Source organism: Habropoda laboriosa, unplaced genomic scaffold, assembly GCF_001263275.1.
Source record: "Habropoda laboriosa isolate 0110345459 unplaced genomic scaffold, ASM126327v1 scaffold101, whole genome shotgun sequence".
In the NCBI taxonomy this organism is placed as follows: Eukaryota; Metazoa; Arthropoda; class Insecta; order Hymenoptera; family Apidae; genus Habropoda; species Habropoda laboriosa.
In genome coordinates, this window is record NW_017100207.1 from 845,316 (window position 1) to 869,294 (window position 23,979).

General features: G+C 44.0%; 2 protein-coding genes across 2 annotated transcripts in view; one reads left to right on the forward strand and one right to left on the reverse strand.

The window, feature by feature from the left end:
* LOC108570657 (potassium voltage-gated channel subfamily H member 2) overlaps positions 1–4,759 on the reverse strand; it is a 115,251-nt gene extending 110,492 nt beyond the window's left edge. The window contains exon 1 of the mRNA XM_017932548.1: positions 4,432–4,759. Coding sequence (XP_017788037.1) covers positions 4,432–4,507 — 76 coding nt within the window. The 5' untranslated portion in view covers positions 4,508–4,759. The remainder of the gene's footprint in view (positions 1–4,431) is intronic.
* A 4,210-nt stretch (positions 4,760–8,969) lies between these two features.
* Positions 8,970–23,979, forward strand: part of LOC108570612 (guanine nucleotide-binding protein G(I)/G(S)/G(T) subunit beta-1) — an 18,022-nt gene continuing 3,012 nt past the window's right edge. Inside the window, exons 1-2 of the mRNA XM_017932496.1 lie at positions 8,970–9,487; positions 21,413–21,937. Of these exons, the coding sequence (XP_017787985.1) occupies positions 21,881–21,937 (57 nt within the window). The 5' untranslated portion in view covers positions 8,970–9,487; positions 21,413–21,880. The remainder of the gene's footprint in view (positions 9,488–21,412; positions 21,938–23,979) is intronic.

Sequence of the window (23,979 nt, forward strand, 5' to 3'; positions counted from 1 at the left end):
GAAAAACGGAAACGTGGCGTTCTGTCGTTTACTCTTCGAGCCGTAATTCCTATCGAGAAGTGAAATTTCTTCAAAACGCGTCGAATTAAACGACGCAGAGAGATTCGTTTAGGGAAACTTGAACGGTGAGAGAAATGGTCGCAATTTTCCTCTCCTTTTTCGAAAGGTCCGAGTTTTCGTGCTTCGGAAGTGTCGTAAAAAATCCATCTCTTAGAGAGCTATTAAAACGATAACGATCGAAAGGAGGACGTTCAAAGCCACGTGACGCAAACGACGCTTTTCCCACTCCCCGGTTACATGATTTTCGGGAAGAAGTCGCGGGAAAAGTGGGTCAGAGAAGCTAGCTCTGCGAAGTCTCGATCTAGTCTCGGCCCTGATACGTCGTCGTTCGATGAATCACCGATCCCATTGGAATTTATGAATTTCCACACTCTCTCTCGTGCTCTGTTTGCAAACGCGTTAATACGCCTTTCGACCCGTTCGAGAAAAGCTCAGACAGATAGCCGTCGACTTTTTCCTACTACGGCGCCAGTGACGTCTGGTAGAAACTTTCGCGAACTGTTCAATTTCGCTAAATTTCCAGTATTTAATCGTGTTCCGTAACAGTTCTCCCTTTTTCCTCTTTCACCAAGCCCTAGATCGACGAGAACTCATATTACCACGTTGATTTCCTTCTTCGAAATCGAGTCAGCATTGACACAATTCCCCGAATTTATATTCCACTTCCTGGCCACGTGTATTTGACGTGTATCTAACAATTTCAGAGGGACTCGTTAAACTTGACGTGTTTATCGTCGTAAAGTACGTGAAAATTTATTCCTTTTTTTTTTCTCTCTCTCTCTCGCTAAGGATTATTTCGTCATGTTAGAACGTTCATTAAGGCTACAGGGAATAAAGTAATTTCCAGATAAGCGTAGGATTTCTAAGCAGAGAAAAAAAATGAAAGCGACAACAACACGGTATCGAATTTCCGGCGGTGAAGTACGATTGAAACCAGCCATCCAGCCTTAATTGTCGACTTTTAATAGTTTCATACACGAAAACGAAAGCCCGTGCCAGGTTCCTGGTGTCACATTTTCGAATGTAGGTGTGAACACGATACGGGGTGTGCTCGACGAACCCAACCTGTCCTTGACACGAATGGCCCTTCCCCTGAACGTGATTAACCACGCGATTATTCTTAATCGTAACTTTTCCGAATTAGGCTCATTGTCATTTGTCGGTGCAACATCCGTTTTTAGTACAACTTTACGATCCCCCCGGATTTTACGGTGCTTCGTGGTACCAGAAAGTTTTATGTCACGCTACGTATCGCAGAAAATTTCGTCGAAACCTTGCTCTTCTTATTCGGAAATTCAAAGGTCTTAAAATTCTCCAATTTTCGAAACTTCATCGTATAGAGTGTACTATACGAGAATTAATCTCGAGACAGGCTGTGTCGTCAAATCTATCGTACTCCTCGAGATCTCGCGATATTTCGCTAAAGGAAAAAAGGGGAGGGGCGTGGAAATCAGCTTAACGGCGTGGCGATTGTCGTTTTTGGCGAACAAAGGCGCCGCTATCGGAGGCCTGGAGACGCTTTTCTAAATCGCATTCGCGACTAAAGGTCGCTATTTTAGGGTCGTAAGCGTCTTAACGCGCGACACGGAGGGGAGAAAGAAGACGAAGAAAAAGTCCTCGTGGCTCATTTGCTATTCAGAAAGGAAATCCCTAACCTGACGTTACAATATGTAGATGCTTCCCATTCGATTACGCGGTCACACCGTTGGGAATTATTTAACCGTTTCAAGGCCCGCGACACTTGCGATCCGTCAGTTGTTTTGCACGCGCGGGGAGTATAGATTGCCCTCCTCTCTGTCGGGTTCGATTACGGTTAAGAATTGGACAGGTGAAGAGTATCGGAAAGATGGCCGATTCGGCGGGAAGAAGGTGGAAGAGAAAAAAAGAAATATGAGGTGAAACACGGTTGGATGAAACGTGCTATAGAGAGGACGTCAGATTAGAAGCCAAGGCTTGACGGGCAGCAATGCCACCGGGACAAAAGCCCACCCTGAAGGGGCTGGCATACATATTTTTTATTATATAAATTGGCGTTGCAAAGGTTTCCCAAGAATTTATCGCGTTAATACCTATTACCGTGCGCCCTTCTGTACGACAGCCGCGGCTTTCGTTAACGAGCGATGAAACGCGCGACATGATCGACTCCCGATTTTCTTATCAAAATACGAGACGGGAGAGAAACACCGACGGAGGTTCGAAAATCGTATTTAGATAGGATCATAGTACTTTCGGGATCTGTACTAAGAGAAAGAAATATTTGTCAATTTTGAAGAATTACAACGACGGCGTATCTTGCAGCCTCTACTTTTGACAGGAAGAAAATGTTCTGCTGAAAGCCTCGTCTTTCGGCAGAAGCTTCGCAGATTCCTTGTGCAAAGAATTACAGACTCTTTCAAGCGCTTAATCCGAGCTGGCTCGACGGTGAAAGCACGTTTAGTCGCGTTTCACTGACTGATTACGAGGGAAATCGCGAATCTTCGCGATACGGGCTAATATGGCATTCGGCAGCACGCGATTTATTCTCGAAATGAATCTTTCATTTGTAAACACGAGAGATTGTTCGTTTGTTTTCTTTTGTAGAAATGTGAAATTCAAATATTTCCAAGTGGAAGTGTAAACGAAAAAGCAAGATGAATTAAAGTCAGAGAGAAACCTTTCACGTTATTAATTTTCCCTTTATCTATTCTTTCTTATCGTCAACAAAGCCACGCTTCCTTATTCACCCTTTGATCTAAGAAACTTAATCAATCGAAAAGCAAATCTTTCACAGAAAAACAGCTTTTCTTAAATCAACCTTTGGAAAATATAACACATTCTCCTATCTTCAACGAATTTTGCCAATTCCTTTTGCAAAGCTTCCCTTCCCTGATTTATCCTGTACTTCAGAGAACCTGCGAGAGGAGAATTCACGAGGCTTCGAAGATCACATATCCTGCATCCTGTGCGAGAAAAATGACCTCGAAGGACTACGATCGTGGTCGCTCCGATAGGGCAAGGCCCTCAAGGCCGAAAACACCGGACTGTTTTCCTCGAGAAGCCCCGTTCGACCGTGATCCTAATGGATGAATTACTGACCAACTCAGGGCCGATTAGTGTTCAACGTGGAACTCGCAGATATTATGCAGAGGACCTCCCTTGGAGACTTCCTAGAATCTGAACAAGTACTTATCAGCTTGTCGAACTTAATGCTCGGTTTAAACAGAATACATAAATGTCTAGGAAATTCCAACGAATTCCCGAGTAAATCTAAAGTATCTTCTTTTTTGTAGGAATTTCTCTCAGCTACGATAAGACGAGAAAGATCCGTGACTCCCGTTTCGTCACGATCAATCCACGCCTGGAACCCCTGTCGTTTACCTCGAAGACTGTTCTCCCTCGCAAGGACTTCGAACATGCCTCGAGTGATATTGCCAGTGACATGCATTGTCCCATTGTGAAACAGAACTACCCCTTTCCACCATTTAACCGATTCCACCCCTACCCAGAGAGCCTCGCCTCCCTCGAGATGTTTTAAATAATATTGAAAACGGAGTTCTGGCTCGATGCCTGTGGCCTCCTCGTCCCATATACCCAGGTGGGAGCACTTCTGAAAAACTTCGATTCAGAGGAACGACAACCCTCGAGCTGTTAACTATATTTTAATCTTCGAAAGGAAGTCGTGCCTCTTGAGAAAACTTTCATTAAACTTTATGCGCGGCCGAGCCGGCGGTCGAGGATATTACGAAAGAAGCGTCGTGGTTGCACACTTTCCGAAGTCACAAACCACTCCCGGCGGAATCGATTTCACCATTTTTATTAAGTTCATTATTCGAACTTGAATCGTGATTAACCTGATCGACACTGGCGGAAACGCGTAGGTATACACAGGTATAAACTTGTACGGACCGTTTGCGAATTCGCTACTTCATTTATTTATCTGATTTTAATTAAAATTTCCCATTACGCAATCGATCGTTATCGCTGCTTAATCAGCGTGTAAACGACACGTGATAAATTAACCGAGGCTGAAAGCGCGTGTACGGATAGCCGGACGTCTACTTATGATTTCGTATAATTAGCTGTCTACTAGTGCTCGTGATAATCGAATAATGTACAATTATGCTTCCATTGTCGGCTGCGAGTGGCATGTGGCGTGGCTATTCTCTCGCTAATTAAATAGACACGTATCGAGGCGAAAGAAGGCAATTCCATTGGGGATAATAAGGAACGAATTGTTCTTTTCTACGTTTGGAAAAACGATATGTAGATAGAAAAATGATAATTGCTTCTTTTCTTCTTTTCCCTTTCTTTCTTTTTCAACTCACACAGCGCAACGTATTATGTAAGTTTTCTATTGGGCAAAATCGATCGATAGTACTAGCTAAAACTCACCGTGGGTGTCGAACTTCCTGATGATGGTTTCGATGATCGTTGTCCTGGGCGCCACGTGACCTCGTCTAACAGGCATCTCAGGAATATTCCCAGGTAGCTGGGCCGACGAGACGTTTGGCGTTCGATCGGGGTGGCTCGTTTAAGCCTGTTTGATAATCAACGTAGCACTGAATGACTACAGCACTGAAAAAACACTCGCAGCATGCGTACAAGCACGGTAGAAAAAAGCACAGCACGAGTTGAGCATAATGATCGTCGGGGACAAAAGAAGAAGCACCAGCTAATATCGGCGACGTTCGTCACAATTCGTTCCTACGTTAAAACCCTTTGTGTTCTCCCTGCCGTGGAGCAATCAGAAAGGGGGATGGAGAAGAGAGAGGGATGAAAAGAGAACAGAAAAGAAGAAGAAGAAGAAGAAGAAGTAGAAGTAGAAGAAGATTCGTTGCTATAGTCGGGACGACAAGTGATGTTCCTTTTTTTCTTCCGGTTTCTAGACTTCTTTGCGCATTGTACAAAAGGCGCGAGTGGGATATGGTAAACAGAAGGGAAAAGTGACCACCGGGAGAAAGTTCCACTTAACGTTGATACATGTGCCCTTTGCTTCTCAAACACTCTCGTAAATAACTCGTTTCCCCCGCGACGAGGATCGTTGTTTCTTCTTGTACAAAATTCGCATATACAGCTGCGTGGACAGAGTAGAGTTGTGTGTTCGCCCCCGTAGAGAAGGCTGGATGTCGTCGTTCGACTTCCTTTCTTGGACCCAATTACTCGTCTAAAGGCTGTAAACCAGTGACATATGATTCATCCTTGTCGTTGTTCCGAAAACACGGAGAAGGTCGGTCCCGTGTCGTCCCGGCTCCCGAGTGTCACGAGGTCCGAACGTGTATATCTCTCTGTTCCGATGGTCTGTCCCCAGCTCGACATGGAAAATCCACGCGAGAAAACGTCTATTTATAAGTTGACACACCACGCGCCGCGCGGTGTATTTCTCGCGAATTCCAGAACAGGGCAACCGGAATCTGGAAAATGTCGCGTTAATCGCCCTTTTTCTTCGTTTGTGCACGAGGAGGTCTCCCCTCCCCCTCTCCTCCTAACTTCCTCGAATCACAAGCAGCACTCTTACGATATATATCCTCTCCTTCCTATTGTACAATTCCTCCGGTTGTGTGTCGTTTCGCGTTTATTTTAATTCCTTCTATGAGACAGCCAAAGGATAACTTCTAGGTCCTCGAAGAAATCCGCAAGCTGTCCTCGTGTTTCTGGCCCGTAATATCGTACCCTGTCGTCGATGGACGCTCCTATCCGGAGAAGATTCGACCTCGTCGGCTCGAAGTCAAACTTCTCTACATCCGGAGGAATGAACAGTGGACGTCTCGGAGAAGCGCATTGTGCGGACATTTCCACGAATGTTGTATTATTCTTCGACGAATCACTCGGTGAGCAGAGTTGTTCCGGGCGTGATGTGCGTGTCTCGTCGTGCTCAACGATCGAATCTCACGTACGCTGACACCACCTGTTTCACGGAGGTAACGAGGATCGTTCGGAACGAAAGGATCACGGATACCATGGCAATAGGGTGGATAGGAAACGAGAGGAGACAAAGAACGTTTGGACGGGGAGAGATTTGCTACGTGGTAGGGAGAAACGGTGAACGTCGATACTCTAGGACGACGACGAGAAAGGCACGTGGTGGATTGGTAGTCGCGTTCACACACGAAATGCCAAGAAGCGCGGGTTCGATTCACCCGGTTCACTGGTGCTGGCGACACCACGTAGGAACGCACACTCCCCTTCTGCTGAATCGAATGTCCTGGTTCGCGGGGGTCAGGCGGTTGTGCATTTCAGCTCGAGCTCAGGGACAGTTATTTTTATACTTCTTCTTCATTCTCCGCAACAATAACTGCCGGACCGCTCCACAGAGTGCCTCTCGCGACTTCTCCCGATACTTCTCGAAATACTCATCGGCTCCTCTCGTAACCTGTTGGCGACGGCCACTGACACTGCCCACCGAATGCACCGTTTCATCAACTCTTTCTCGTGACGACGTTACGTTCCTCGTACCAGCCAACTCTCATCTCTCCCTCGCTTTCTCTTCCAACAAATCACTAAACGAGAACAAAACCGAAAAATCTACTCCTTCCTCCTGCCTCGTATCCTCTTGTCACGCTTATCCTCCAGCGCTATTATCCAACAACTACATCCTCCGCCTGGCCACCACGCCTCGCAGGTCGAAAATCGAAGCTCCTTCCTTGCTCGTCGTCGCACTGTACCTTCCGCGTAGCTATCCTAAACTAAACGTTTCGCGTTCCATCGAGATGAATCTCCATTGAACGACCGGCACACCGTGTCTCGAGGGGTTGACTGCCAAAACACTGTTGCTTTCCCGCGTGCTCTCTGCTCGTTAGAACGGTGCGTTTACCGGCGTACAGGCATATCGAACCCGCGTGCCCAAATCGGAAAACGCCGCAGCCACAGGCGAACACTGTTCGCTTCTTCTTCCTCTGCGGGGGGGGAAAAAGAGAAATAATTCCGTGGTAATTCGTTAGTCGCCGTCGTACGATCGGAACTGAAAATACGAGGAGGCACGACGGGCCGACGTCTCTCTCGGCGACGGCGACGACGACGACGAAGACGACGCCGGCGACGATAGTTAGGGGGGTCGTCCGCGGCGCCTGCGTCGTCGATTCGTCCCCACCAGACTCGCTCTCCACCCGATTACCGCCGCCCTATCGTACCCCCTCACAGACCAGTGATAATATTGATAAGGTCCTGCGTCTCTTTCTGCCGCGTGTACGTCCTCCTTCCGCTGGAATCCGCGCCACTCTACGAACGGAGCAGAGGGCCAGAAGAGGATAACGTCGGTTCCTCGGGCAGGACCGATGAAATTCTTGCTTTGATTATTGCCACGGTTTATTTGCATCTTGTTAGAACCGTCCGGAGTAATGAAATTCTAATGCCGGATAAATATGAGAATTCCAACTAATTTCGTTTGTGTCTTGTAAAAATTAAATACTGCTTGTTTTTTTTTTTTTTATCATACTAGTCGTTTAAACGTTGAATAAACAAATTGTCAAGATCTGAAAGAGAAAAAGATTGTTCAATTTTTATCGTTGTGTATTACAGAAAGGTTGGAGTAATTTAAATATTACTTACCTCTACTTTACGATTCCTATTTTTCAAGTTTTTATTAAAACAGAACACGAGGAATAATGTAGAAATTCCTTCCTGCATAAGTAATAGAACCGGGGTGAAATAAATTACGGTGGAAATGAGTATTTTAATGCCTGTGAAATGTTTGTCGAGACAGTTTTATTGTTTATTTTATTCGAGTTCCCGCCGGTCGATATAACAACACGTAATATTGTCTCTTTCTGTTTAACCATCAGCGAGTTCCGTCGCAGCTCGAGGTTAATTATAAATCGTTACGAGCCATCGCGTTTCGACAAGGAACTCGTGCAGAGGTAAATCAGATATCTTCAAAGGGGACACTTACCACTGTTGTACGTTCGCCACAGTTTTGCAAACTGCCGGGATAATTAGCGGCTGGTGCGAATCGACGCGTACAATCTCGAAATAGCAATCGTCGTGTGAACACCATTTTACCAAACACTTCCTTTTCGTAGACGTATTTCGTGTAACTAGTTGTTATTTCTTCTCGTTTATCCCAACGAACGTTAACAGTTAAACACACACTTGACCGTCAATTGACGCCATTTCGAAAAATTCGAGGAATATCGATATCGTCTATCGATAGTGCTGTTACTACTTGAAGCATTTCGACATCTTTCGTTGCAACGCAATACCACGAAAAAGTGAGGAGGAGTGAGCTTAAAGCTACTGTTGATATAGTCGCTGCACTATTTTATCGACATTGCTGTCTTGTATCTATCGTAGATACTTTAACTATTCTAACAAAGGCTAAATTGAAATCGAGAAGTTCTAATCACCATGGGAATAATGCCAAATCGAAATCGTTAGTACGTTTGCTAACGAGACACCCCCTACTACGCATTAAGACGTCATACTGCGTATTCTAGTATATATATACACAGTACACATGGAAATATATATGCAATTATCGATAATTTACGATTAAACCTTGAAAATATAACGATTTATGCACGTGAAAGGTTGAAATCGACGAAAAAAGAAGGAAAAAATCAAATGGCGCCATTACTCACTTTGCAATTCGGCAGCTCCCGCCACCATCGTGTAGTTTTTCGTCCATATCTTCGTATAAAACAAATTACCACTTGAAAAAATATACACATCGCAACACAACAAGTTAGCACTATCTTTTCAGATCGAAGAAACTAGCAGAAACGCGTTTTTCCCGCACTTTTACTAAATTTTCACAATTTCGTACCATTGGCGCGAAACGTGCCTGTTCCCTCGACTCGCGTTCAAAAATGGCGGCTCGCGGAAAGAGACGAAGGGGTCGCCACAGTCGTTCGTGCATTTCCGCGGACCGGCGAGTGTTGGGGAGTACGGGGTCTACGGGACTCGAAGCACGGAGCCCCGCCCTGCCGCCCGCCAGAGCCGTGAAGCAGCAGCAGCAGCAGCAACAGCAGCTCCGCTTGCTTCGTACCAGTTTTTTATCCATGAAAACAATCGCCTGAACGCTGTGTTGTTCGACTGGTTGGTAGATACCGCGGTGAACGACGTGTATTTCTTCGTCGGTTCCAGTTCACGCGGTGACGGTTAACCTTAAAAGAAGTGGCGGTCGCGGTGGTGTCGCGGCGAGATAATCCCGCGGTGGAACAGGACTCGTCCCGGTCGTTGAGGCGTCGTCTACCAGTGCGTTCGCTCTGATTCTCGACGTAGTTCGAGACAGAGAGGTGTGATAAAGAAAAGTGCATAGTCATCGATGTGAGAAGTCGAGGCTAGGAGGAAGGCCCGCCGCAGCAGGAGGGAGAGAGAGAAAGAGAGAGAGAGAGAGAGAGAAAGTAAGAAAGAGAGAGAGAAAGAGTAAGAGCGAGGAGCTGTTCGTGGATAGGAGAGGCCGATACATCGAGCCGGAAATTTAGGCGACCGTAGCTCCGTTAGGGAGCTCCAGGTACGATAAAATACATTTCTTCGTAATAGTTGATAGATATTCGTTTGGATGGTGTATAAAAGACAGTGCAAGCAGTGGCACTGGCTAGCCCTTCGACTCGGTTGAAGCAGCCAACATGGCGACCGCCTAGGCTACGCTGTCAAATTTTCCTGTTCCGTCATCGCGGTTATTTTAACATCGATTGCGTTTCTCTCGCGTGTTTGCTCGACGAATATTCGTTGCTGTTGGAAATACCGTCGGCTGGCTGTGAAGAATTTCGCCCATCAAGCGTTATCGACTTTTTTTCGACGTGAGTCAGTGCCGGCTCCCGCGGTAATGAGATTCTTCCTGTTTAAGCCTGAACTTTCCTCGTTCAAGAATTTCTACAGCGGTAGGAAAGAACACAAGAGCGAAAGTCGTTGGCTTCCTCGCTGGACATGGTTATAGATTACGTGAGCAGAATTACCACTGGCAGAAGTTTCGCGTGGCCAACGATATCTGAGATTACCGCAAATTTACATAGGGGATCAATAACCATTAATTCGCACGGTACAAGCGTCGATATATTTCATTATCTGTTAATGCACGCCTGCGTCTTGTATTTATTATGAATACTACACCATCCCGTTGTCGTCTACACTCGAATTTTATCTCCACGATATTATATCGAATTTTTTTTTCTTTTCTTTTTTCAAGTTCTTGTAATATCTAGCTTATAGGGAACCTGTCGATAACATAACCCTCAAGAATGAAAAAAGAAAAATGTGGCTGCCTCTGTCGAGTGTAGGAAATATTGGTAAGATGGCGCGAAATTTGTCGACGCAAAACGCCATTGTTGACACTCGTTTCACTACGAGCAAAAGCCTATTGAAATTATCTCATGACATAATCTAACGCAATAAAGGGAACGTTGCATAATGTGCAGCCATGAAATTCGCACGAAAACAAGCTTTGTGTGCTTCTCGACACGTAGAGAGGAAAGTGTAGGGTAAACGCTGTGTTACTCTTCTGCAAAAACGTGAATCCGCGAGATAAAAATACCACGACGCCGTTTTCTACCACTGGTACACGTGTTCTCCAAAAATATGACACTTTCATCATCGAGTGCGTCTTCTAATTATTACTCGAGGCTGAACACTAAGCGCCTAATAAATCTTCGAAAAAATGATTAAAGGTAAACCTAAATATTACAACTTTTTCTTCACATTTATATACAGAGGCTGATTCACGTGACAGAGACAGTTCGTATTAACGCAGCCTACGGAATTCTAACCTAACCTAACCTACAAATGCAACATTCGATCGTACTTTTATTTTTCGGTAAATCCATACATTTTTTACCCTCCGCATATTTATTCGATTCATCGAATGCACAGTTATCGGTACATATTATTATCAGTGAACTATTATAAACAAAAATTTAACGAAACTGCGTGAACTGAAGCCCAACCTTGACGGGTGTCGCGTTTCGAGGAATCGTGAAAGCAATATTTACGTTACGAGTCACTCTCAAGGTAATCGATCTTAAAAGCGTCTTGAACGTACGATATATTTTCCGTTATCGTCGCCATGGTTTTTTGTCGTGCTTTTCAGAGGTTACGTTATTTGCATCGTCGATGAGTCACGTGAAGGAACACTGAAACGATAAAGGAAATGTAATAAGCGGACCTTGAATTATTTGTTCAACGACTTTACAATACCTCACGATTCTTTGTTTCGTTAAGCTCAATATTAACAGATTAGAAACGTTCTTCGTCGAACGTATAAAATTTCTCTACGATCTTAACATTTGCAATTTCTTTCGGAAAAAAGATAAGTTCTCGTCGCACAGTTTATCGGTTAAATTAACATTCTCCGTTTAATCGTCGATCGTAGCAACCGTCTTCAAACATTCGAGCGAAACAAAGTCTAAATTGCTCGCGTGTAATTCCTCGAAAGGGAAGAGCAGCGGCAGGGGGGAAAGGTTAATTTTCCAACGAAAACCAAGATTAAACGTGTCAGCGTAAATAAGTAGAGAAAAAAGGAGCGAAAGATGGAAGACGTTAGACACAGAGTACACGTATACAGGAGTTGAAGTCTGCATCGCGATTGGCCGGCCAATTGCCGCAGCCAGCTGTCTTAATCGTCTTTAATTGGTTCGAAATATAAAGTCGTTGCAGTCTCGGAGACAAGTGGCGTGTCTTCGCTTCAATTGACAGCGTGTCTTCCACTCGAGAGATGCGACACTGATAACGTTCGTTATCGATGTTGCACTCTTGATTGCGAAGAGAAATCGATTTTTGGTTCGGCTCTGTGTATGACAGATAGATCCAGCTAGATAACAGTGGAAATCGCACCGGTGGGATAGGTAAACATTGGCGATCGATCAAGATACGCGGTCGAATTAAATTCTCCTTATTCCGAACGTTGTTTCGCCTCTCAGCTGTTGTACGACGAGTTAACTCGTCATTAATCACTACTTATTGAGGAATTATTCATTTTCACCCTTTTCAGGACGATAGATAGACTCGTATATGCGTTCACAAAACTACGAGCGCACCCAATAAACTCGTCATTTTAATAAAAATAATTCGAGTGATTATGGACTCGTGTACGTACGTATATTTGACGAAAATAAAATTTTGATATAATTTAGTTTGAAAAAAGAACTGAAGTAGTGACTTAATTGTGTGTTGCACAAATAATTAGTACTTGGCATATAGTCCTCCGTCCGTAAAAGGTTAACTGTACCGTTATTTTGTAATTTTGCAAAGGGGAACACAGTAATTTTTTAAATTCACAATTCTCTTACTGTGAAAAAAAAAAATTGATTTTTCGTGGAATATGCTAAATTGCCCGGTGATATTCCGAAATATTCATTTCTTATTATAAATTATAAACTCAATTTTTATGTAAAAGGAGAACACGATAGTTTTTTCAATTCACAATTCTCTTGGTACAGTGACAAAAAATAATTGATTTTCATGAAATATGCTAAATTGCTCGGTGATATTCCGATCGCGATAACGTTCGACAAACAGTCTGTAAATTTCGCCGCGTGAAAACAATGCCGTATCTTATATGCGCGCTCGCGCGCGTGTCATCCGAAATCCTCACGTAGATAAGAGGACACATGTTGTAAACACTGGATGTGTCTCTCTTCCTTTTTTTTTTTTTTTTTCGACGATCTCTAATGACGATCACGTTTCGTTGGACGGTTAGTAGGTCGCCGAGTACTTAGTCAATGCGAAAGTAATGCCAATGACGTATACACCACTGGCGAAAACCCCTGTCTCCCTTCCTTCCTGCCCACCCTGGGACCCCCTTTCTTTCCCCCTTCTGTCTCTGGGGTCACGTCCTGTTATAACGTTCCCTCTCGTCCGCCTCGAGTCAGTCGTCCCTTCTATACAGACGGATAGAAAACGAGCAGAGAAAAGGGTTGTTGATTTTAAAGGCTCAAGTGGAGAGACCGGCCGGGGCTGAACTTCTGCTGTTTGAATTTTTATCGGCAACTTTTCTTCCCGACAAGTTTCTCGGATCTTAAGGTGATTATGTTTCTTTGCTAAGATGGTAGGATTTCATGTGTCCGATTTTCTTTCGAGATTTAGATGTGTGAATAATATGAGGTAATTGTCGTTAATATTTAAAATTTGACGTGTCATTTTTTTTTTTTTTTATTATTTGAAGGCTATTTTCTGTGCTGCCTTCTATGTTAGTTCTTTGTAATCGAGTGGCGATTGAGAAGGGAAACCATTTGTGAGCCTCCATAAATTGAAATAAAATAGTTTAGTTCATTTCTACGTTAGTTTGCAATTTGCAATCTTTCTCAAAATGATTTACGAGTGCAAAGGGTTGAATTGGCAATCAGCTGTATTCCTTTTGGAAAAGTAACCGGCAACGTTAGTGTTACCAAAAAGATTGCATTTTTAAAAATATCCTAACTACTGCACTGTAAAATTAGGAGAATTTTCGTTCAAAATTGAGACACGTAATTTGAATTGACAACTATGTATTAATAAAAGAGTTGGAATACACTTCGAAATTGCTGTACCGTGAAATTAGGAGAAGCCGAAGTATCAAGTTTTGCCATTTGACCGTAGCTTCGATCGGGAAATAAGGGACAGAGGGAAGGAGAAGTAGTGAGGGATTTCTGATTCTTCGATTAACGAAAGGGTTTGATTGAGTGGCGTGATAGTAACCAGATTCATGGTGGGCAAGCAAACGTATCCGTCTTTACAACAGTCCAATTTCCTTTGACCCGGTCCACGAGCCTTCTGGATGCTTGGATAATCCAAACATTCGAATGCCCGCTCTGTGCTCCCTTCCTCCTCTGACGTCACTGTGATCCGTAAAAATAGCGAAACGATCTATTTGCGGCTTAATTTCTTAACACTCGTACTTACATCCTCGTAATACACGTATGTATGCAACGCTACAATTTCAAGTTTTTTTTTCTTCCTTTTTCTCCCCCTGGTATAAAAGCACCAGGAAACGACGATTTTCCCTGCCGTTTTTAAGCGTCGTTAACCTGAACCGTCGTTCGAGTTGCCTATTTACCTTTTATCAGCGGACTGCGGATACTCGTGTAATTATAACATGTTGAAATATGCAAAACGGAGAGAGAGAGTAACGTTAGATTCTCTCTGGAGATAGGTAAACAACAAACGTTCATCTTTACGTGAATTTACCGTAGTAGTTTAAAAGTAGGATTCGTTACTTTAGCATATTTTCATTTGTGAAATTTCTAATTAGGAAAATTCTGTGAATAACGTAGGTAGGAAAGATTCAGTTACGTTGTAAAGTTAATCGAGTGGAGAAATTGGTTGGATTACGAGATAGAAAGCCGGTGATCGCAGAACGATAAATCCTGACACACCGGCAGTCGCATATTCAGGTTACTTTCTGACGTCACGATACGCCTTCTGACGTCACTCACCTGCCGTAGCCTCTCCGCAACGTATCTACCGTCCTGCTTCGCCCCGTTTCGTCAGCCCTGTACCCACCTCCGCTAATGTATAGCCCCTCTCTATAGAAGCCACGGGAAATGTACGAATTTTAGGTGGCTCGTTGCCCCGCGGTCGTGTTCCAGCCCCAGGGATCTCGGTCGACTCGATCTCTCTGTACACTGCCCACCAAAAGTTTCGGATCGCCGCGCTTTTTTTTCGGCAGCTTTTCGAATTTTTCGGGGAAAGTGGGGCCACGCGCTTTGGTAACGTAGAATTCTTTCGGGATAACGTGTGCGATTACGGAATTTTTGTGAATTAAATTTTGATAAATTGGATCGAAAGTTTCGCATCACCGTGCTTTTTTTTCTGTAGTTTTTGGAATTTTTCGGGGAAAGTGAGGTTGAACGCTTTGGAAAAGTAGAATTATTGATTTTTGGGAGATTGTAATTTGGGATTATGGAATTTCTTTGTATTAAATTTTGATAAATTCCATCTTTCGTACACTGTGATCCAAAAGTTCCGGATCGCCGCGCTTTTTTTGGCAGCTTTTCGAATTTTTCGGGGAAAGTGAGGTTGAACGCTTTGGAAAAACAGAATTATTCATTTTTGGGATATTGTAATTTGGGATTATGAAATTTCTTTGTATTAAATTTTGATAAATTCCATCTTTCGTACACTGTGATCCAAAAGTTCCGGATCGCCGCGCTTTTTTCGGCAGCTTTTCGAATTTTTCGGGGAAAGTGGGGCCACGCGCTTTGGTAACGTAGAATTCTTTCGGGATAACGTGTGCGATTACGGAATTTTTGTGAATTAAATTTTGATAAATTGGATCGAAAGTTTCGCATCACCGTGCTTTTTTTTCTGTAGTTTTTGGAATTTTTCGGGGAAAGTGAGGTTGAACGCTTTGGAAAAGTAGAATTATTGATTTTTGGGAGATTGTAATTTGGGATTATGAAATTTCTTTGTATTAAATTTTGATAAATTCCATCTTTCGTACACTGTGATCCAAAAGTTCCGGATCGCCGCGCTTTTTTCGGCAGCTTTTCGAATTTTTCGGGGAAAGTGAGGTTGAACCCTTTGGAAAAACAGAATTATTCATTTTTGGGATTTCGGAATTTCTTTGAATGGAATTTTGATAAATTCCATCTTTCGCACACTGTGATCCGAAAGTTTCGAGCCACCGCGCTTTTTCGCGCAACTTTTCGAATTTTCCTGAGAAAGTCAACCCAAACGCTTTGGAAAAATAGAATCATTCATTTTAGGAATATTGCAACTTGGGATTACGGGATTTCTTTGAACTAAATTTCGATAAATTCGATCATTCCTACATTGTCGATCAAAAGTTGCAAACTTTCCCGGTCACTTATCTACACGGTCAATTGAAACCCACCTATGATAACGTATCACTCGTTCTACAGAAGTGAAACATCTTCCAATCGACTCGACACAAAATATAGCGAAACCGATAGCAGGTAAAAAGGAATTCAATAGTAATACCGCTAAACAAGTGATTCGAAACTTTTGTTCAACGGTGTATGCACACTCGAGACCAGGTTTTCCTTAAGAGAGAGCATCGATCGAGCCCCTCCACCTGGTATCCCTTCTTCTAGAGACCCACGACCCCTGCTCTCAAGGGTGATTTCTTTTATTAAAGTCAATCTACTCTTTACACTCGTTCTATCCTCGCCAACCAGTCTCTCTGTGATATCCTGCAGATTTGCACGAAATTCACCGTACGTGGTACTAAGCGAACGATTTACAAGCTTAAGTGTAGCGAAATTCCTCTTAATTCGTAACACTCGAACGTGCCTCTGTTTTTCGAGCAACGGTAATCAATGGTAATAGCCTGGTATAATGGTCGGATGGTCGTTGGCTGAACTTGGAAACGTAGAGTGCATTAAGTGCAGCCGGAGTGCTGGTACTATAGGATGAAAACGTGGTGTCAGTGGTATGGCTGTTCGGTGTTTTTAAAGGCAAAAGGCAAAACGAACAAGTGTTTCTCTTTACGTTGTGGCTCGCGGATTGATTGATAGATCGATCGGCTTGCGTCACGGCTTATTTTAAGCGGGACACGTTCTTTATGCACCTACTGTCCCCAGAGAGAGACTTCCGAAAGTTTGATAAAGTCTCGAATCTTGCGATGGAAGATTTGTGTGTGTCTTTCTTTTCTCTCTCTTTTTTATCGCGTCGTTTCGAATTGATAATGAGAAGTTTATTAACTTCGCTAGCTGCTGATCCCTCGTTGATTCTAGGTGGATCGAGAAGTAGGTCGTGCTGATGTGAATTACAGTCATCAGCTGTAATACCACAATATCGTACCATAGACGCGGCTGGTCCCACGGTAACGAACCCTCTTTACCTAAGAATAGTTGGTAATTAATATCGTTAGCCTCTGTGTTTCGTCGCTTTTCACGCGTGACTATTCGCTGTCTCTCTCCATTATGTAACAGAGAGTTCCAGAGAAGTCAATTTAGGTCTCTGTATAATTGAGCACACTTTTCTGTCGGAATAAGGAGCATCGACACTCTTCCAATTTTATCCTCTCTCGCCTCTGGATACAGGGTTAGGGGCTGGAGTATCAAAAATCGAGACATTAGCGATTATTATTATTCAGGTGTTTCAAGTGGCTCTATGGAGAGAGTGTTCCTACTCTTAAGGAGAGTAATATAGGGATACTTTTTTCATAAGGATACAGTTTATACCTGAAAGCCTCGATAATAGTAATCGTGCTCTTTTGCAAAGTTGAATAATTAACTTAGCCTTCTCATTCTTCACTCGACGAACTTAACCCTTTAACAGTCCTCCAAGGAAATCCATACTTTCCAAGGGAACGAAGGAAAACTGTAGTATCTATTGGGACATCCCATAGAATTTTTTCCTTGGATTTTCGATATTTTTCGCTTTCGGCAGAAACTCGATATCTTCTTAATACGTTCCATTATACCGGCACCGTAGAATTTCCTCGGGTCTTGGTTAAAACATATTCCGCATTCGGGACGACCTAATAGCTTTCGTTGGACAGGTAACCGTCCGACTTCCTCCTGGAAACAGAGGCGGTTACAGTGGACGGTTCGGAACGGTCTGTGTCGGCAGGTGCAACTCCAACAGGCGTCCAAACGACAACCGTCGACGCGCGTTCGGCTAGACCTTTCGCGGCTTCTCCCATTCTTGAACGCCGTTCTAGAGACCGTTGGGCCATGCCAGGGACTTGGACGAAGTGCACACTTGGTGTGAGGTATATACTTGGCAGCCTCGCGGTTGCATACAGCCGGCTCGAAGCAGATGGGGGAGAGCACACACACAGAGAAAGAGAGAGAGAGAGAGAGAGAGATCGCATTGGACGTTGACCCGCGTGGTTCAACTGTTGCTCCCATTCGCGCATCCGGGAACGCGTGGAGGAAGGCCTAGGGATCCCGATGATAGAAGAGTCTTTCTGTCAGACAGATTCCCCTCCATCCTCGAATGCCTTCGGTATGACATAGACAGCGAAATACGAAGGGAAATCTCGCTTGATAAAAGAGAGATTAGTGGAATATTTGGGTCGAACGTTTCTGTGCCATCTTTAGCCCCCTGTCTCCGAGTTTGCCACTCCACAGTCCCATAATATGATCTTGCCTGAGTTGCCTAAATTTTGATATTTTCTGAAAGAAATTCTGAAGACAAGTTTGAAACATCGCTGGACTTATGGGTCACAGCGTTCTCGTGGTATTTCTCGAAGGATGGTAGGCATGTGCCAATGAGGAACGTCCCCGAGATGCAGTGAACTGTTACGGGGTTAATGGGCTATTAATTAGGCATTCTTAGATTGTTAGGACGTGGATGTGTCGTAGTTGCGAATTTGTAAGAGGATGGATGTGTACTGGTTTCGTTTGCACGACGTGGTGGACGTGTATATCAGCCTCTTGAAGATTAATGGAATTTTCTAGCACTTGGCGTGCTGCGCGATACTCTGGATTCTAGATAACGCTTCAAATTGCCTCCTATCTAATTTTTATTTACCCTTCAGAAGGTTCCGTTCCGAAATTAACTTGTTTGGTGGAAAATTCAACGGTGCCTCAGACTCCCAATTTTCCTTTCGCTTGTTATCCAATTAATATCTGAGTAGTGGACTGCTTTCAAGTCACAACTATCCAAGTAGAACGATAGAAAATTCGTTCGATCGATGGTGTATATTGTTTCAAACGGTCCCCCCCGCGAAAGAATCACTTTGGCCATCCCTTAAGAATTCTACAAAACTTTTTCTTCGATAGTGTACCTTGTTTGAAGTAGCCCCAAAATTTCTTAGCAAACAAAGTTAATTACATTCTCTCGAAGAAATGTCTTCGACCATCCCTTAAGAAGTCTACTTCTTCGAGACTTTCTATCTACGGTGTATCATGATTAACCCTTTGCGATCGGCACATTTCTCTGGTTGGGACTATCAGCTAGTCGGAGCAAATTTAGATTTTTAAAGTTATTTTTGCATAGTTGATTTATTATATATATAAGGATATTGAAAAACAGAATATTTTGAAACTGATACATTTTGTTTAATACATACTAGTTATAGTGTATAAAAGTAAAACGTTTTAATTTTTGTAATTTTCCAAAGTATGATACTTGACAAAACAAAGATCATGCCGCCATAGCGGCGACACCGATTTCTAGAACAAAATTGAAATGCCGCCACTATGGCGGCACCGATCGCAAAGGGTTAAAGTAACTCCAAAATCTCTTAGACAACTGAGTTACTCGTATTCCCATGAAAAAGTTACTCCGACCGAAGACTTCCCTACTGATTCAAAAATTTCTGTCGACAGTGTACATTGTTTAACACGTTCCGTGCCGCGTGGGTCGCATACGCCCCACTCTGGTCTTTCCGTTTAGGCCATCTGATATTTCGGCCATAATTTGTTGAAACAAAAATTTTTCCTTTGCTCTATAGCATGTCTTAAACGTTACCTTTTTCTCGATAACAATGATTTTTGCAATCTTATAAGTATTGGAAGACACATAGGGCGAAAAGCAAAACTGTTAGTCTGGACAATGTGGGACGCATAGGACCCACGCGGCGTGAACGGAAAGTCACCGAAAATCGGTGCGGCACGGAACGTGTTAAAGTAGCCCCAAAATTTCTTAGAAAACAAAGTTAATTACATTCTCTCGAAAAAATGACTTTGTCCATCCCTTACGAAGTCTACTTCTTCGAGACTTTCTATCGACATTGCTGTATCGCGATGAAATCTGCTCCGAATCCTTCCCCTGAAAAAGCTTCCATAGAGTAACTGCCAGCCAATTCAAGCATCTCGCAAAAGAAACTACCCAGCACAATGTCAGAACATGCTACCGCCAACGACAACCTGTCACACAGCCGGCAATGGCGTCGCGTCGACGCCGGTAGTCAGCCGGTACGCGGGCGCCGCGGCGCCAGCGTCGCTTATCCCTTCTCTCTTCTCGTTTCATCCGCCCAGGCGGTCTTCTCTCGAAACCACGTCCTCCCTGGGTGTGGTTCCAAACCATCTCCAACTATCCTCCACATCACCCACAATTCTCTTCGTCCCTCTCGAAAAAAATCCCCCCTAATAATTCATTCCCTTCGAAAAAGCACACACGCGCGAGATACACCTGTTCTTCTACCGTACGTCGATTGGTCGGACAAGGAAGGAGTACTGTAGCAGCCAATAGTGCGACAGAGAAACGGAAGGGAAAAGGAGAGGGTGAAAGCTCGAAGGGGAGAGAGAGAGAGAGAGAGAGAGGGGCAAGCCACGACTGTGTTCATCGATTCGTCGTTTCCACGGTTCTGTGAACCAGGCATGAAAAGAGAGCTCGCACCAATGAGCGCATTTCACCGGTACGTGTGCACGCGAGTGCTGCCTGCTGCCTCTTCCTCCTAGGAAAAGCCTAACCTTTCCTCTTCTTTTCCTCTATCTCTCTCTCTCTCTATCTATCTATCTATCCCCGTTACGTTTTCCGACATACGTGGTGTGACACGCTTCGCTGTTGGACAGTTGCTGGCGTTTCATCTAAGGCGCAATCTGGCGGTAGAACACGAGTTCAGAGAGGCTACTCTTTGCCCTCTGCGCGAATCCTGCACGCGGAGAGGTTATGTTTGCTCGAGATTCATGACGCTCTGACAGCAGTGGAACGCGGACGGAGCGGGTAAGTGAGATAGATCTTGTCACCATTTCTTCCTGCAAATTGCTCGATGTTCTCGGTTGCGATTGAAGAATTTTTCTTGGGTAGCCAGAGGATTGATCTGTGACGGAATTTTCATTAACGTGGAGTGTTGTAGGTTTTTCTGTTCGAGGAGGTTTTCGTTTTTTCTTTTTGAGAGGTAGTTGACGTTGTAGTAGTTGGTTTGAAGCGATTGCACATGCGCTACGGAGTCGCCTTGGTTCCGGAAAATGAGAACACCTTGCGTTGGATCGACAACCCTCGGATTCTCCGGGTTGCGAGACCTTTTGGAGGTGAAGGACACTCGTTGCCACCGAATTCCGCTGTTAATGAAACTATCGAATATTTCGGAGAGGATACGTTTCGACGTCTCTCCTCGTCCTTTTTGCAGGACTTTCTAAAAGGTTCGCCGGACGGTATTCCGGTTTGAAAGCTTGCTGGTAATCCGTGTGATTCGTTAGTTAAAAATAGCTAGGCTGAAACGGCGTGTACGTTGTTGCGTACACCGAGTTTCAAGCTTTTTTCCCTCGGTTAAAACAGAGGCGTTGGAAAAATAAGAGTTGATCATCGATGGTACAACCTATTGAGAACGGTGCTGCGCTTTGTCACTCGACAATGGAAGATTAACGACGCTCCATTAATGCACAAACGAAGAAACACGCTGTCCGTGACACGAATGTGTCCTGCTTCTGTTTCTGCTAGTGGTTACACACGCGAGTATACGCGAATCGAAGTAAATCACGTGGACCGTCTTAGTTTACCGTGTTAATTTGGAAAGAAAAAATCTGAGACCCGGAGCGTTAATATGGAAAGAAAAAATGTGAGATCCGGAGCGTTAATATGGAAATTTGTGTAATTGTTGTTTCAGGGGTGGCAACGGTCTCGCTAGAAGGTGTCGAAGCTGGCGCGTGGGGCGGGAGAGTCAGCGGTGGTCTGGCTCTGGTTCCGGTGGTAGCGGCGGAAACGGAAGCCGCGACAACAGCAACAGATCAGAGAGAAGGGCTGAGGGGAGAGGCTGTTGCTTACGAGGTTGGCTCGAGGAGGAGATTAGATTGTCTTGAGCTAGTTATTCTTTCTACCCTTCCTGTTCCTGGCGGTGGTCAGCTTGAGAATATCCATTGGCCGCCAGAAGAAACGTCGTCGGCGTGACACCGGGCCCCAGATTACCTTCATTGGAGAAGGAAACTGAGATAGGAGTAACCTCGTTCCTCGATAAAACAACCAGATTTCTAGGCTTCGTTGGAGGTGTATCACCTCCTCCTCCTCCGAGAGAGAGACAACCCTTTTCTCCGCCCTTCGCGGGTACTCACGCTTAGAGGATCACTAGACAGGCATCATGAGCGAACTCGAAACCCTTCGTCAGGAGTCGGAAGCGCTGAGGAATGCCATTCGAGTAAGTTCAATTCATATTTCTTTTATCTTGTAAGAGTAATCTTGAGACGAAGATTATGTTCCATGTGATATTTTATGTTGTATGTTGGATTAAGCGTGTACAGAGTGTGCCACGATTTTTGGTACACCTGTATATCAGGAAAATGGAGCCAATTTTAAAGATGGAAGTATTAAATAAAAATTTGGCATAAACGTGGTCGATCAAATTTTCACCGATCACTTCGTTCTTGTCCTTTCGAGTGCAGATACTGCTGGTATGCAGTGCTGTAGTGTAATTATTGTATTAGATCATTGTGTAAGTTCGTGCTGAAAGATAAGAAGCAGAGTTTACTGGTTCTCCAGAAAAGCGGATTTCTTACAGCATAACCTAATGCTATAATTTATTGCAGATATAATAATACGACTGATAAATAAAGGAATTATCACGAAAAATGACTTACAATTGCCCGAGAAGAATTATGTACGTGAAAGGAACGAAAGATTTGTTAGGTTCAGCTCGTGTAACGATGTCAACTCTAATCACGTGGCACGGAATTTCATATCGCGACAATTTCCTGTCAATGAGTTATCTAAAAACCGTCAGAGATAGCAACTGGTGATACTAGTGGGCGGTGGCTCTCGTTTAACCTTAATATATTCTACACAACTTGAAATTTCACAGTCCTCGTTAAGTTCACACACCTGTCGTTACCTGGCCTACGTAAAATCCATAGTTGAAAATTCGCGTTGTTTCCCTGGCGATCTCTGGTACACGTCGAGGACAAAGCAACAGTTCTACATGCAACAGCGGCGTGTATTGTCTTAAAAGAAAAAGAGTCTAGGGCGTCTCTCAGACCGGAGTGCACTTGGCATTAAACAACCCACCACCTCTATTCTCTCCCCGTAACGAGTCAGCAATTTTTTATTTCTCCTCGTGCTCGACCCCTTTCGAGGGGGAGGGGCTCAAACGAAATCACAATTATTCATTTATTATTTCCCCCCTCGCTCTTTCTCTCGGTCAGAATTTGTTTTCACTCCACGACCCATTACCATTTTTATCAGCTCAACTTTCCCCAAGTTTAACAAAAAAAAATCAATATCCCATGCAACGACAGAAGAAACCTAAAAATAGCAATGCGAGATCGCGTATCTTCGTCTACGTCCTCTCCACCCGAAAATCTCGGTGAAAAAAAAAGGAAAATTGGGCCAAATCGAAGCGTGCAAGATCGAAGAATATTGATCCACGGTGGGGTTCATTCATGCCAACGATTCGCGGTCAGATTTTCATCCCCTTTCCACAACAGAGGCCATAAAATCGTCCTGGATTGATTTTTATCACCGCCGTCTGCCCACGATGTGTGTGTCATTCTCGATTATCCTTCTGGACAGAGGAGGTGTTAACAACGAATTAGAAGTTGTGCCGCTGTTTGAAAAGTTCTCGTCGATGGCAATCGGTGGATTCTACGGTCTATAGTCTGTATGGTGGTGGAAACTCCGGAGGTGGTGTAGTGTGTGGTGGTGGTAGGGCGCGGCATAACCGTCGCTTCTCTCTGATCAATACGCCAACGTTCCTTCTCTCTCTTGCTAACCTCGTCTCTTTTCATCCTCCGCGCTTACTCACTTTCCGTCTTCTTCCTTCTCCACCACCTGTTTCTCTCTTTCTCCCTTCTTCTGCGTGCGTGTGCGTACACACGCGAAATTACACGCGTCGTCAGGCGTGTGCTGCACGGTTGTAATAAATAGAATGAACGCTTTTTAAATACACCACCGTGACGGCATTTCGATAATTTGCATACGTTCCACTGGCGAAAGTTTCCAATTATACCGATCGATTCTTGGGGAAAAGTGGATCATTTCGGAAGGTGATTCGAGGAATTTCTTCCAAGTCCTTGGATAAATAGAGGAATTGAGAATTTTCTACGGATTGCTGGAAAATTGCCTGTATCTTTCAGTAAGCTACCTCCAGATTAAGTTCTCCTTTCCGTGTGAAAGCAGTTGTTTTATCAAACAATATTGAAATTGCAATGCTTCAGTTACATTGTCCTCGAAATTAAGAAAAATGTA